Genomic DNA, 15,844 nt, shown 5'->3' with positions numbered 1-15,844 from the left:
CCCATTCAACTTAAGAACCCAACTAGTCCCTATTAGTGAAACTAAATGACTCCAGTAGTAAATACTAGAAAGCCATAACTCCTATGTATAGTAGTTCATATTCTTATTTTAACCTGTTCTTCAAAAGTTATTCTTTTGAAGTACAAATGTCAATCAAACCTTAGAAGCCCTATCCTTCTTTGAAATACTCATTAATTCTTAATTAACATGTTCTTCAAAAGTTATTCTTTTGAAGTATAGTATAAGTACTCATCAATCATGTTCTACAGAACCTAAAATTGACAACTGTTCTTTATATATTATTCCACCACTACTCTTTATATGTATGATTGTTATGATGTCTTATATCACTTGATTATGATGCTAATATAACCAAACCCTAATAAGAACCTTGTTTGAGAACCATTCTAAAAGTGCAACCAACCCTAAAGAAATCTTTACAACTCATACATCCTAAATCATCGAGATTAGGTTACGCTCGGGACGATTGCATCTCATATTATGCGTTATAGCATCTTTGTCAGTTCTTTAAACATTGTCCTTACCGGACGATGATGGTATTTCAGCATTTGGAGTTATCACGTATCGAAGCTTTTGCCTGCATAATCTTGTAGTCAAGAAAGGAAAGTTCATCGCTTGCTCATGTCATTTGATTATTTGTATCAAACTATATGCAAAGTACTATACTTATCACTCATGCATTGAAAAGCAAAGTATTATTTTACAATTATGAATATGACTATGTGGTGGGCAATGGAACCATGGTATGTGTTGATATGGTGGAGGTTCCATTGCATGGGTACTACTCATCTAGGACTAAGTACCAATGTCGTCCAGATGATTCTAGCGCCGTACATATCGCGTTATCCATAAGATCTATAATGGCTCCGGGGAAGTCAGCTGTATCTTTTCCCTTCGCACGCCAACGGATCTCGTAGAGCCGGTGGGGTGTTGGAGGCACCGCCGCAATAGGTTGGGATAGCCTTTTAAATCCCCATCCATTAGTGATGATAAGCTCTACGATCTATGATGGATTGTCCGGAGTACACCGTGAGTAAAGCCGTATTATCGGGAGAAGTCTACTTGGGGTGTACGGTTGGACAAAAGGGTGGGTTTGCAGGGTCGCGGAGAAGGCGATGATTGGCTTGGATCTTATACTCGGGCCTCACACCCAAGGAAGTGTGGACGGGGACATACTCTTGGCCGGCAACAAAGTTAAGATCTCTTGTGGGGTAAAGTAACGCACCTCTGCAGAGGGTATCAAGAATTGTGACCGTCACTCCTCGTTCCGGGAAGGGAAGCTGCGAACGCGGCAGAAAGGAACTCCACGAAGTTCTAGTCAACTCCGTGAAGACCGACGGGCATAGTTTTCAGAATAAAATAAACCTTTTGAAGAAATGTTTATGAAAACTTGCATTGGCCTATGACTTTCCGGTCTATGGCTGTAGCTAGTGCATGATACACATATTTCCTAATATGAACTTGCTCGAGTACGCTCGTACTCATTCTATCCCATTTGAACCCCCTTCTTAGATCAAGGCACCGAAGGAGAAACTACCGTGGAACTCAAAGACAAAGGAGTCAACTGCAACAAGATGAAGAATCCAATCAAAGAAGTCAATGGAGCCAACTTCTGCATCAGCTAGAGTGGAAACCTAGACTAGTAATAAAAGGGAACCTTTCCCTAATCCTAGCACCTAAGTAGCTAGATTTCTATAGCAAGCCAAGTAGCTCTTAAGCTTGAGTTAGCAATCAGATAGACTACGAGTCGTTCTTCTGGAGCTTTATTTGAAGTTTTACCTCACCGTAAAGTAGGAGGTTGTGTTGATCTTATGTAAACGGTTCGTGTGTACTTCTATAGACATACCTTGGACTCGCATATGTTTCTGTTGTACCACTCTGAGAGATGTAATATGAGTGGAACGGTGTTTCACTTGTGTTATGTCAACGACTTGTGTACTACACCATGCAGTGGTACGCTGGGTCACCACAGTTTGCCCCTCTTGTCCCAAACCCATCTAGGGCCGACGCACAATGGAGGAGGGGCGGATCAAACTTGCCCCTAAGTCCCCCTTTTTAGGGTTTCCCCTAAACCCTAAGGAGTTGGCCGGCCTGGGCCTTGAGTCTTGGTGCGCCTGGCCCATTAGGGCTAGGCTGCACCACCTCGGCTTAGGTGGCCCCTCCCGGGATTGTGGGCCCACGAATGGCCCCTGGGAACCTTCTAGAAATCCTTCGGTCATCCACCGGAAAATTCCCGAACTTTTCGGAACCCCGGAAAATAACTTTCCTTATATGAATCTTATTCTCCGGACCATTCCAGACCTCCCCGTGATGTCCTGGATCCCATCCGAGACTCCGAACAATATTCGGTCACCATCTCATATTCCATATCTACTTAAACAACATCGAACCTTAAGTGTGTCACCATACGGTTTGCGAACTATGGAGACATGATCGAGACACCTCTCCGATCAATAACCAATAGCGGGACCTGGAGATCCATACTTGCTCCCTCATATTCAATGATGACTTCGTGATCGAAAGAACCATTAACATACGATACCGATTTCCTTTGTCGCGCGATACTTTACTTATCCAAGGTTCGATCATCGGTATCTCCATACCTAGTTCAACCTCGTTACCGATAAGTACTCTTTACTCGTACCGTGATATGACATCCCTTATGACCTAGTCACATGCTTGCAAGCTAATTGAATGACATTCCCCGAGAGGGCACAGAGTATATATATCCGTCATTTGGATGGACAAAATCCCACTCTTGATCCATGCGCTTCAACTCATACTTTCAGAATACTTAATGCCACCTTTGTAACTACCCAATTATGAAGTGGCGTTCGATGTCATCAAAGCATCCAGCCGATGTTGGTGATTAACATGATCTCATGGTCGAAGGATTAGGTTACTATGTATTCGAAATATTGTAGCAAAACAAACTTAATGAATTGATCTTATGCTATGATTACTATGGGTGTTTGTCCATCACACCATTCTCCTAATGATATGATCTTGTTATTAATAACATCCAATGTTCATGATCAGGAAACTATGATCATCTACTAATCAACAAGCTAGTTTAACAAGCGGCTTACTAGGGACTCTTTTATGTTTACAAAACACACAAGTATTAATATTTCCGGTTAATACAATTATAGCATGAGATGCAAACATTTATCATAAACGCAAAGATATAATAATAATGACTTTATTATTGCCTCTTGGACATATCTCCAACAAAAAATTTATATCATGGATCCATTAGATAAAGACCCTGAGGAGTACAACAACCTGATTTACATGCTCGACAGGTAATTTCAATCATTATCGCACTATATCGGTCTCTTTCGTTCATTTCCTAATAAAATTATTATCACAAATTTTGGAAAGTGTTCATCACAAAGGTGACCGCTCAATGGGCACCGTAGCTAGTACTAGTTTCAGTATATATACCATTATCATGCTTGATTATTTTTTGATTGAATTCTATTCTTGTAAAGTGTGAGAGGCAGCCACAGGGGACCAATTTATGTGCATACTACATTTTCGAGTTCATCAACATGGTGATTGAGCGACGCGTAGATTACAAAAAAAATCAAGTACGTAAAAAATATTCACAATTCTTTTTATGATGATTTGCTATAAACATAACTCATATATTTATATTTGATCTTATTCTTTATAAACCGAGGCAGGTGGGGGAACATCCTACCACAGGCACACCTACGACAAATTCAAGAGGAATTGTCGGAATTTTTTGGTTACGGAGGTCATATCTGAAGACGGAGAATACTATTACCCCTATAACTCCTTGTAATTTAATGATCTTCGTGTAATAAAATAGATGCATCAACATGTATGATCGTCAAGCTTCCATGGCTACCAATTGTATGTATATATGTGTGATCGTAAGAGAAAATATGTTATATATATTCACCAACGTGTGCAGTATGTAGTAATCTGCATGAACATGTACAATATATATGTATTAGCGTAGAATATGTATAAATGAAAAAAGAATTAAATGAAAATGAAAAACACAAAATACAGGAGCAGAACCCTAAACCCTGACGCGGATTTTAGTCCCGGTTGGTGTTACCAACCAGGACTAAAGGTCTCTCAGCCCGAGCGTTCCGCAGCGTTCACGTGGGTAACCTTTAGTCCCGATGTGTAACCCAATCAAAACTAAAGATGGAGCTTTAGGTTGGGCAACATGGACTAAAGACACTTCAGACCCGGAATAATAGACCCATTTTCTACCAATAACTTGACAACTTTTGCCAGAATCTAGCACCCCAAGAGCATGGTGCGAGTTTCCACCCACCCACACCGGTGGACAAGCAGCAGCGCCGCGACGCAAAAAGAAAGGAAACCAAAATCCTGTTGCAGTTTGTGCACAAGATTGGGCTCAGAAGGCACCAGTTGCGTGCCCGACAGGAGTGGAAGGCTGAGGAATCTGCCAAGGGCTAGAATCTAGTGACATCCTCTTTAGCCCCATCTGGCAAGGTGAGGAGGCAGGACACTGCTCAGCCTTTTACTCCTTTCTGCAGCGCTACATTTGGAAATCTCATCTTACTCTCTCTGTGCTTGCTTAAGGCAGTAGAAGTAGTTAGTGCCCTTGCCTTATTCTGTAAGAACAAAATATCCGTACAAGTGAATGTAATATGTATTGAACTATTTATGTGTTGTGTGAATATGTCTCTGCACAAGCAAGAAGAAAAGAAGTGAAAAACCGGTCCTCCTCCTACCCCACGTGAGCGACCTCGCGCTGAGCCGTCTGGTGCAGCCACCAGTCAAACATTAAACGCCTCCAATCTCTCTCTCTATCTCTCTCTCTCTCTCTTCCAACAAGCAGTAGGCCGGTGGTGGCCATGGCTAGCAGCGGCGAGGTGCAGGAGTCGCTGCAGGCGGTGGCGCAGGGGCTGCGGTGGACGTACGTCCTCCTCTGGCAACTCTGCCCCGACCAAGGGTACTAGTACTGCTCTACAAGACCACCGCCAACTTCTAGCTCCGTCTCTCACTTTTCACTCATCAACACAAAGCTCGTTTATTTCCTTTGGTTTACATGGGAGCTTACGGAATGGCAGCGCGCTGGTGTGGGCGGAGGGGCACTACAACGGCGCAATCAAGACGCGCAAGACGGTGCAGCCTGCCATCGCCCTGGCGCCGGCGCCGGCGGAGGCAGCCGACCACCACCGCAGCCGGCAGCTGCGGGAGCTCTTCGACTCCCTGGCCAGGGAAGCCGCGGCCGGTGGGACAAGCTTCAGGGACGTCCACGGTGCCGGCGCGCACGAGGCGGCGGCGCGGCGGCCCAGCGCGGCCCTGGCGCCGGAGGACCTCACGGAGACGGAGTGGTTTTACCTCATGTGTGCCTCCTACTCTTTCTCTCCCGGCGTCGGGTAAGTGCTACGCAGTACATTTGCAGCTTTTCCCTTACCTGCTGATGCAGAACATGTACGGCCAGACATTCAAGCACTAGCTACCTAAAAAGCCATGACAAAAACTACGTACCGGAACATTTCCATGCTGTGCTGCAGCAATCAAGACATGCAAAGATGTGTGGCTAAACCCCAAGTATGTGCTTGCCTTTTTTTTTCTTATATCCCAAAGGACCATATATATTGGAATAAGTATCAGATTCACAACCCGTTCCCCTGATGCTTAATGGAATGACGCACGGAGCTTCTGCGGGTTCTAAAAAAAAAAAGATTCACAACCCGTTTGAAACTGTGTATTTATTTCAGTGATATGTTTTAAACAAGCCCAAACTAGATTTTGCTTTGACAAAATTCAAAATCTGAATTTTGAAACACAATGAACCGCCAAGATCTATTGTAAAACCCAATTAAAGGCAAACAAAAATATCTGTACACATACCTAGCGGTCACTACCACTCATTAGAACACCGAATTTAAAAAGAACCATATATGTTGGAATAAGTATCAGATTAATAACCCGTTTGAATCTGCATATTTATTACAAAAATATCTTTTAAACAATCCCAAAATAGATTTGATTTTGACAATATTCAAAATATGAATTTCGAACCACAACTAAGCATCATGATGGATTCTGAAACCCAATTAAACACATGCAAGAATCTCTCCACACATACCTAGCACTCTCTCTCCCACTCATTAGAACACCGATTTAAAAATGGACCATATATGTTGGAATAAGTATCAGACTAATAATCCGGCTTGAAGCTGTGTATTTATTTCGACGATACCTTTTAAATAGGTCCAAAATAGATTTTATTTCGGTAAAATTCAAAATCTGAATTTCAAAACACAATGAAACATCACGACGGATTGTGAAACCCATTGAAACCTGGTATTAAAAAATAGATACAAAACTTTAACTTTCCGTTTCTCCTAATTTTTTTCCAACACGTCTAATACAAGTTTGAAGTGTGGTCAAATACATTCAAACATGATGATGCATAACAAACCTCTATAACACTAGATACAAGAAATAACGTATCGCCTAGTTCTGCTCATTATGGTTTTGGAGTCGTCGTCTCACTTGGTCCAATAATAGAACTGACCATACTTTTGATGCATCACTGCATGCCACAAAGAAATGCCCCCCACTCTCAAACATAGCCTTGCAAACACCTCGTATCCAGCTCAACATGTCACATGTGTCTTCTCTATATTCATCCTCGACGGTAGGCGCTCAGGGGCAAACCGCCATAAAAATGATGAACTTTAGGAGGGCAATCTAGCTTCCATAACCCGTTCTAGATATGTTTCTCACATTCACTACCCAAACACACATTTAACTAAGCTGCCTGCCATTGCCGACATATAAGTTTTGTACGCTGATTTAACTGAAAAAACACCCTACAGTCAGGGTGACTAGCAACACAATCATGTAGGGTGTGACATATAGGAATTTTCCGAATCTGTTATGCGTCATTTGGTAAGAGCGATTGTCACACAAGATCATTCATCCAGCTTGCTATCTCTAGGTTTAGTAGACGCGCCACCAGGTTCAACTTCGAGTTACCCTTCGGAGTACTCGGGCATCTTGTAGATCACGCTGGGATCGAGAGGTCGGACCAGATCCTGATGCGAGACCCATCTCCTACTCTCCAGATGATGCCACATCTTAGTACCTCGACACCTTTCTTTTTTGTTTGCACAAGGAGGGGTCTAGGAGACCCCGGTGGTACTTTATTTACGAAACACGTGGCAGATACAAATTGCAAGCAGGCTCATAACTAAACTCGTCCCAAAGAACCTGATATTTGAAGATAAGGCCTTCTCATTTACATTCATTTAAGTTGGGCTAGTCTCTTTCTAGGATTCCATACCCTGGGCCTTTATGTTCATAACGACGTCATGCTTGCTTTTGGTACTCCAGAAAAGCAAATCTTGATCGAACCTATATTTGCCCAATGGATACAATCTGCTCATGGCAAGACGACATATGGGTTCGATATACTCTTATCTTCAACGAATGGCCCCGCTTTCAATGCAGGTAGAAACCTATGGTTGCCAGGATGGTTGAATGCTGTTAATGAGAATAGTAATTCGCTTTTCTTAACAATAGGGAACAGAATGAGGATAATGTATTGGCAAGAATGTTAGACCATAAAGAAGCTATCATATCTCATTTAAGTTGGGCTAGTCTCTTTCTAGGATTCCATACCCTGGGCCTTTATGTTCATAGACGTCATGCTTGCTTTTGGTACTAAAGATTAAAAAAATAATCATGGAAATGTTCTCTACACACTGGTTCATTGTGTTTCACAATCCCAAAACTTGCTCAAAATATGAATTTCAAAACAACTAACCATCATGATGGTGACTTCCAACATATATGGTCCCTTTTTAAATCGTTGTTCTAATGAGTGGGAGAGAGAGCCAGCACTCTGATTCCGAGACCCCATTCGCACTTCGCTTTCATTATATCTTTCCATTTTACCCAATGTGCTTTGTGTTCATCTTCCATCTGGGACCACCAGTACCGGCAAATCAACTTGGCGGTATCGTCACACATGCTTTTGGCGAGATCAAAGCATGACATTTCATAAGTTGGTATGAGTTGCGCTATCTCTTTGATTAGAATTTACTTGGCAGCTCTTGACAAAAACCGTTCCTTCCCACCAATGGTCCTTTTCCATATCTTTTCCTTCGCATACGAAAAAATGCCTTTGGACATATCCCTTCAATGTATGTTGGCAATCCCAGGTATTGACCTCCATGGCTCTCCGCCTTTCGGACCAATAATTTGCATACTGGAAGTCTTAAGTTGTCTCGGTGTGTTCTTACTAAAAAAGGATCGAGGACTTGTCTCTGTTGATTACTTGCCCAGAGGCTGCCTCATAGCAATAACTATATTTGCACTAGCAGTCGTGATCCAGTGGCCTCCATGAGGAGCAGGGAATCATCAGTGAATAACCAATGGTTCACTGACGGCGCCAGTTTAAATCCAGAGAGCAAATCCTTTTTCTTCTGCATAATGGATAAGTGTGCCGAGAAACCCATCGCATATAACAGGAATAAGTATGCTGATATTGGATCACCATCTCGGAAGCCTCTTCCTGGTGTTATAGCACATGTAATATTTCCATTCACGTTGAACCTATATGTCACTTTTCTAAGACACTTCATCACATTTTCCACAAACTGATTGCAGGTGCCCCCTAGTCATCACTTTTTCTAGGAATGACCATTGTACACTGGCATACACACTCTGCTCATATCTAGTTTAAGTGCCATGTAGGTTTTCTTTCTCGGCCTCTTCCTCTTCATGAAAGGGGACATCTCATAGGAAAGGATAGTGTTATGTGAGATGAGCCTTCCCGGGACAAATGCGTTCTGATTTCGAGAAATGATTTCATCTAGAATACATTTTAAATGGTTTGCCAACACCTTGAAGATTAGCTTGTAGATGACATTGCAAAGACTAATTAGACGTAAGTCTTTCATACTCTCTAGCCTTTGGGATGAGCAAAACAATAATTTCATTCCATCTATCCGGTATACTGGTGCCTCGGAGCACGTTTTGAACCTCCTGTACCACAACATCACCCAACTTTTCCCCAAATTACTTATAAAACACTGTTGGCATTCCATCGGCTCACGGGGCTTTGAGATCCCCAATGCCATCTAGTGCTTTTTTTATCACTTCCTCCCTAATAAATTCACTAGCCAGCACTTTATTCATTTGTTGTGTGACACGGGGCTGAATATTCTCCAGAACACGAAGAGCGTTAGAACCTGCCATCGAGGTAAACAGGTTAAGGCTGGTCATAGTGCATAGTATCATATACTAGTATCATGCATATGATACTTGTCTATGATACTAGCTCTATAGTGGGTGGTATTATAGTGTAGTATCATAAACTTGTAAATTTATTATTTTGTAGAATCTCAATGTAAATCTATGTACAAGATCTATTTGGCATTTACTTTTCTCGCAACGTGCGCTATGATACAGTATCTACCTATGTTACTCTAATCCTATCTCTCTTCATTAATTAGATGCCACATCATCATTTTTGTGGGCCTAGGATGCATGATACTACCTATGATACTAGCACTATGGCCAGCCTAAATAATGCTCCGAGAGTAGACTAGAACATTCTCCAGAACACGATGAGCGTTAGAACCTGCTATCGAGGTAAACATGTTTAACGACCAGAGAGTAGACTAGACCTTCGAGGCAAAATAAAACCTTGACCTGCGCTTAGCTGGCTGTATCTATGGCGAGGCACACATATGTTCTTCTTGAAGGCGTGTCTTTGAAGAGAAATGAAATCTCCCATGCAGTGCTCTTTAAAATCCAGTAGATGTAGGTTTTCTTTCCCCACCTCTTCCGCATTGCTTAAAAGATATCATGTGAAGAAATACACAAAATCAAACGAAATGTTAATCTGATATATACTTCACTCAATAAATATGGCTATTTAAAATCAAATCTTAAAAATTAAATCAATGTACTCCCTCCGTCCATAAATAAGTGGACATCTAGCTTTAAACTTTATCCATGAAAGAGTGTACTTCTATGTTCCCAATGCATTTTAAATTAGCAAAAGTTGTTTCTCTCTCATTACACGGAAATCAAACCCAATAATATCTAGCACATGTTATCTTAATTTTATACATCCACTTCGCCTATTGGAGGTGAAATAATTAAAGAGGAGAGATATGTTGGTTGCATCTTCCCAATGTATTTTTTCTCTTCTTTTACTAATTTGCCTTGAAAATCCTGCTAAGTGGACGGAGGGAGTACTAAATAATGGGAGAGAGTACTAGGACAGGTAGTCTACGTGCAAAGGAAGGGCCGATGGATGCATGGGACCTCCCGTGCATGCTATATAGACGCCACTCTCGTGTGTTTGAATCAATGGAACATGTTCTTCGGGTGAAAATCCTGAATCTTTGGACGGTTGGATAGAAGGAAAACCGGTTCGCTCTGTCCGCCCCCGCAAGTGACAAGGCGAACCCAAGATCAGGTCGTCGACAGTCCCTCCACACCTCTACCCATCCTCCTCACCACCGCCAGAGGGCACCGTAGGTAGAAGCTCCAGGGGTGGCGGCAGTGGGGCCTCTTCTCCCCCTAGCGCGCTGGTGGCGGCGCGGGCTGCTGCGGTTGGCGGGGGCACGACACTGATCGCGGAGCGTGGCGGCTAGGTGTGCTCGGCTTGCTCGCCAGCATCAGAAGCTTGGACAACGAGGCGGCCTAGGTATCGACGGATGGCTCGGTGACCTCTTGGTTGGCGGCTCTGCGTGGATATGGCCCTGGAAACTCTGGAGCGGGGAGCTGCGGCTCGGAGGACGAAGCACGGATGATGGCTCCTTCCAGGTGCTTTTCTAGAGGGATCCTCCACGTCCCCTCCCTTGTGCTCTGCTTGCGTGGTGCTCGTGGTTTCCACAACCGGCGGGATGATGCTCACGGGTGGCGCTGCCCATGAGGTTTTTGGCCGGTTCGAAGGCTTTGGGGATCCTGGTTTGTTTGAAGGTGACGGTCGCTTACCTCTGCCGTGGGGGTGCTTGGAAGCTGGGGGGCGGCCCTGGAAGGTGGGCGACATCGACCTTGCCGACGGGTGACGTCTACTGGTGTTGCTCCTGCTCTATGTGGCTGCTCGGGTCACGCAGAGGTAAGCGATGGTTGTGGCGGTTGGCGAGTGCAGCTCCTCTTCATCGGCTTCTGGTCGCAAGGGAGTAGCTTGGCGACGGGTTTCGAGGGCCGAGGGAAACCCTTGGTTGTTTTCTCTATCACGATGGAGAAGACCCTAGGCTCTCGCTGTTTTCCTCTTTGGAGGCGTTGCCTTGGGAAGTTAGGGGCTTGCGTGGGTTGTGTTGTGTCCGTGGCTTTGACACTTCTCTTCAACAACGATCGTCGGCTTAGTCAAGATGTCTTCTTGGTGGCTTGACGTCTTTTGTAGCTCTGCTTGCGACTCCAAACCTCTATAGTTTTTGTAGCGTTTTGCTAGTTTCTTTTAAACTTGTTCTATAGTGTGTTTTAGTACCTTGTATCCTAGCTGGTTGATAGATTTATTAATTTAAAGCTGGGCTCTCCGAGTCTTATGTTTAAAATCAAGCTACCATGTTCTGGATGAATCTGGTATACGTGTGCACCGGTTTTTCTTCGAAATGGGGAGCCTATTTCCAGCCTCTGCATCAATTAAGGCACACAACCGTTTTATTGCAAAGTTTCAAAGTTCAAGAAGTTCTACATCTTAAGTACCACAAATGGTGTACATAAAAACTAACTAGAGAAAGCAAATTAAAATGAAGTGCCTAAGCATGTTGAATTCTTTTAGAAAGCTGCCAGTCACCCTAGTTGTAGATAGCCCGAATCCATATGTGCCCGCGCCTCCGGAAGAAGGTAAGACCACTCGTGGATCCAGTGTGTAACCATACGGATAACATTGAGGATCAAGTATTCTGTTTAATTACGGGCGCACCGAGGACAACAAATGAGGAGAAAATATCTGATTAATTACCTTGTTATGGCTGATACACGTATTCTGTTTTCAGGTTACCAGGAAAGGCATTTGCAACGGGAGGGCATGTATGGCTCAGTAGAGCAAATGAAGTTGACAGCAAGGTCTTCTCAAGAGCAATACTTGCCAAGGCACTTCTCTTCTCTTATTTTCCCATGAATTATTGGTTAGTCGGTGCATAATCTCTGTGTGTTCAAACAGTCAATTCATCATGACAAAAAAACTTGACGGAGAAAAGTAGAAACAGTTAAAGAACACAACCGTTTGCTTGTAACAAAAAATGCGTACTTAGGATCGGAGCAACGTTGAGAACCTAATAGCTAAGCCGATACAAATGAAGTTGACAGCAAGGTCTCCTCAAGAGCAATATACTTGCCAGGGCATATCCCTTTTCTTATGTTCCCATAATTTTTTGGTTAGTCGGTGCATAATCTGCAGTTTCAAATATTCAATTCAGCATGACAAAACCTTGATGAAGAAGGTAGAAACAGTGGAAAAACATACTCCCTCCATCCAAGACTTTACCTGTAACAACAAATACATACTGACAAAAGGAGAAACACTGCTGCTCCACAAAAAAAAGGAGAAACACTGAAAACCTAATCGCCGAGCCCATGCAAATATCTAACATTCATATTTCCTTTCCTTCTTTCATAAATATACTCCGTAGAATATTAAGTTTTCCGTTTTTGGCTCTCTTTTCATGTGGTGCTTAACAAAATTTGGCGGCAATAATTTGCAGAGTGCAGGAATTCAGGTATTTCCTATAAGAAAAGCTACTACCTATATTAATTTTTACCTTGAAACTTCAGTAATATCCATTCATCGCACTTCAAATGTATTGCAGACAGTCTTATGCATTCCCATTGTCGACGGTGTCCTGGAAATGGGGACCACAGAAAAGGTAAACTGACATTGTACTATGCCTTAATTAATTACATTGAGGATAAACTACTGTATGCATATATCAGGTGGAGGAAGACATAGGCCTAATTCAGTATGCAATGAGCATCTTCATGGATCAACAAGACAACCACATGATCCCTACCATGTCAGAGCATTCAACGTCCAACCAAACCAGTCGCATTGATCTACAGCCATTCCAAATACAGATGAAGATACATGCTGGTCAGGCAAAGGAGGAGCCCAAAAAGTTCAGCCCAAAATATGAGGACAATGAAATGGAAGATGGCGATGATGAGATCGAAGAATGTGCATCGGGTTCAGAAACGAACACGGCAGGGGATTACTGCCAGCATGCTCCACTGAACATCGTGAGCAATGATGAGCAGGCAACACACAATATAGGGAGCAGTAAGCTGATGCAGCTTGAGATGTCAGAAAGGGTGAGAGATGGCTGTTCAAGCAACTCGGGTGATGGAGTCCAAACGCTAATGGTTTTCCAGAACATTAATAATCAATCCAGTATGCAAGCGGATGAGCCTTCCCAGTCTTGGCATTTTCTCTATGAGGAGTTATGCACTGGCTACCCTCAATCGTCAGGTATCTCCATGTTTCGATTTCTCGGTCTATGCTAAGGGCTTCATACTTAACCTCGGGCTGAAAAATTACTACACTATGGTCTGCTTGATGTTTAGTACTGCAAAAAGAATCGATGCTAAGGAAAATGTTCAATCTTCATCTAGATATTGGCATTTCATCTTCATCTAGATATGTATCATGAGGAAAGGAGAAGGAAAATGCATATGCCACAAACACCCCTACAAACGTGGCCACCATCTGAGCTCTGTGTTCCCCATTTTTCTTTATGCAGATGAAAACCAAGCAATAGTCTCACCTGAAAATGCTCACTACACTGAAACAGTCTTGTCGATCCTGCACGGCAACACACGCCGACAAGCCGCGGAGCCGAACATCAGATCATACCTAGCTGTCTCACACCAATCATCATTCTCCGCGTGGCATCCTACCATTCTTGGACGCACGATCACTGAAAGAGCCACCCCACAGAGGTTGCTCAAGAGTGTCCTGCTCAGTGCTGCCTGCAGTAGCCACTGCAAGCCACATGATGATCCGAGGTGCGACAATGTCGGCACGGTCGGGATGCGAAGAGAGGTCGATTTCAGCGGCAACCATGTCCTGCAGGAGCGCAAAAGAAGAGAAAAGCTGAACGAGAGGTTCATTATCCTGAGATCCCTGGTACCCTTTGTTACCAAGGTACAATCTTCAGACTTATTTTTTGTTTAAGAAATTTCAGTAATGATAATGTTTGTATGGATTGTTAACAAAAATTGAGTTATCTTAGCACGGTTGTGTAACGATGCAGAATGACAAGGCTTCGATACTGGGCGACACGATCGAGTACGTGAAGCAGCTGAGGAAGCGCATCCAGGACCTGGAATCGTGGGTAGGCAGGCAGGTTCAGGGTGACCCGCCGATGGTCAGGCCGCCAGAGACGAAGAGCGTTCGTGGTCGCAGCGACCAGCGCGCCGCCGCGTCGTCCGAGAAGCGGAAGCTGGCGGCCCTGGAAGGAGCAGCAGCAGCAGCAGCACTGATCCTGTGACCGTTGTGCAGCATTCCACGGACGTTCAGGTGTCCATCATCGAGAGCGACGCGCTGCTGGAGCTGAGGTGCCCCGACAGGCGCGGCCTGCTGGTGAGGATCATGCAGGCGCTCCAGGAGCAGCTCCGGCTCGAGGTCACTGCCGTCCAGGCCTCGTCGGACGACGGCGTGCTGCTGGCCGAGCTGCGCGCCAAGGTTAATTATTCGGCGCAGCAGAACTATATCATGATTCGTAGTGGAGTACATGGTTATTCTTGATTGGTTGATCTGTCCCAAGTCTTAATGTTATTACTACTACTGTATTAATATTGGGTTGTTGACTGAATGCAGGTGCGAGAGGTGCGTGGGAGGAGGAGCTGCATTTCTGAAGTGAAGAGAGCAATCCATCTCATCATCTCATCAGGATGATCAATAATAAAGCATTAATACAGCGACCGTGAATGTTTACTGATGGATTGACATGACATGAGTGTAGGATGATAAGGTGTGCACTGACAGTATTCAACTCGCAGTGTTGTACTACCTCTGTTTCAAGGAATAAGGCGCACACGTATTTCAAGACGAACTTTGACCATAAAAGTTGAGCAACAAAATCTTGATTATATTATATGTAATTAGTATTGTTGGATTCGTATTGAAAAACACTTTTTAAGGATACTAATTTCATACAAACAATATTTATCTATTTGAAATAATTCTTGATCAAACAAAAAACACGTAAAACGAGGACGTATTATTCCTTGAAACGGAGGTAACTCCGCGATCCATGGAGTAGCTGTCAGTCTTTTATTTTGCCCTCCGCGATTCATGGCGAAACTGCCGATATGCTACTACGCGTTCCGATGAATGTGCATTATTGGTGGCGGAATCGACACGATGCGCTTGCCGCCTTAATTTCACCCGGCTGCTAGTGCTAGGTGAGATCCACTATTCCCTCCGGCAGCAACGAGCGGCCAATGGCGACGCCATCAGCTGCCAAACCATTCTATCCCCCCACCACTAAGCATCTCCAGCCGCTTCCTCCAAAGTGTCTCCCAAACAACGCCGAATCGAACATGTTTGGGGGATATTGCTCTCCAGCCGCGTCTCTCAAACGCGATTTCAAACATAAATTCAAATAGCTCACATTTAAAAGAGATCGTTCCTGCCGGAATCATCGCGATCGAAGTAGCCACGATCAAAATGTTGAATGCGCAATCATATTACAGACCGGTGGTGCAAATTGAATATAAATTAGAAGGGATTTGGCGACGGCGACGGCGCATCGTGAGTCGACGTAGGCCCGTCTAACATAGGTATGCCTACGCGCATGTCGTGTGAATACCCCTGGTCCATAGTTGATCA

The 15,844-nt window shown here is 43.8% G+C and overlaps 1 protein-coding gene across 1 annotated transcript; it reads left to right on the top strand.

The window, feature by feature from the left end:
- The first annotated feature begins 4,886 nt into the window (after positions 1 to 4,886).
- Positions 4,887 to 14,908, top strand: LOC124647492 (transcription factor BHLH42-like). Its single transcript, XM_047187429.1, is given in 10 exon segments — positions 4,887 to 4,984; positions 5,103 to 5,414; positions 12,012 to 12,108; positions 12,720 to 12,734; positions 12,825 to 12,881; positions 12,949 to 13,504; positions 13,770 to 14,155; positions 14,265 to 14,481; positions 14,484 to 14,695; positions 14,831 to 14,908. Coding segments are annotated over 10 exon segments (2,028 nt in total).
- Positions 14,909 to 15,844: the final 936 nt, after the last annotated feature.

The sequence above is a fragment of the Lolium rigidum genome, chromosome 4 (genome assembly GCF_022539505.1).
Source record: "Lolium rigidum isolate FL_2022 chromosome 4, APGP_CSIRO_Lrig_0.1, whole genome shotgun sequence".
NCBI lineage: Eukaryota > Viridiplantae > Streptophyta > Magnoliopsida > Poales > Poaceae > Lolium > Lolium rigidum.
This window is presented reverse-complemented; position numbering and strand designations above follow the sequence as displayed.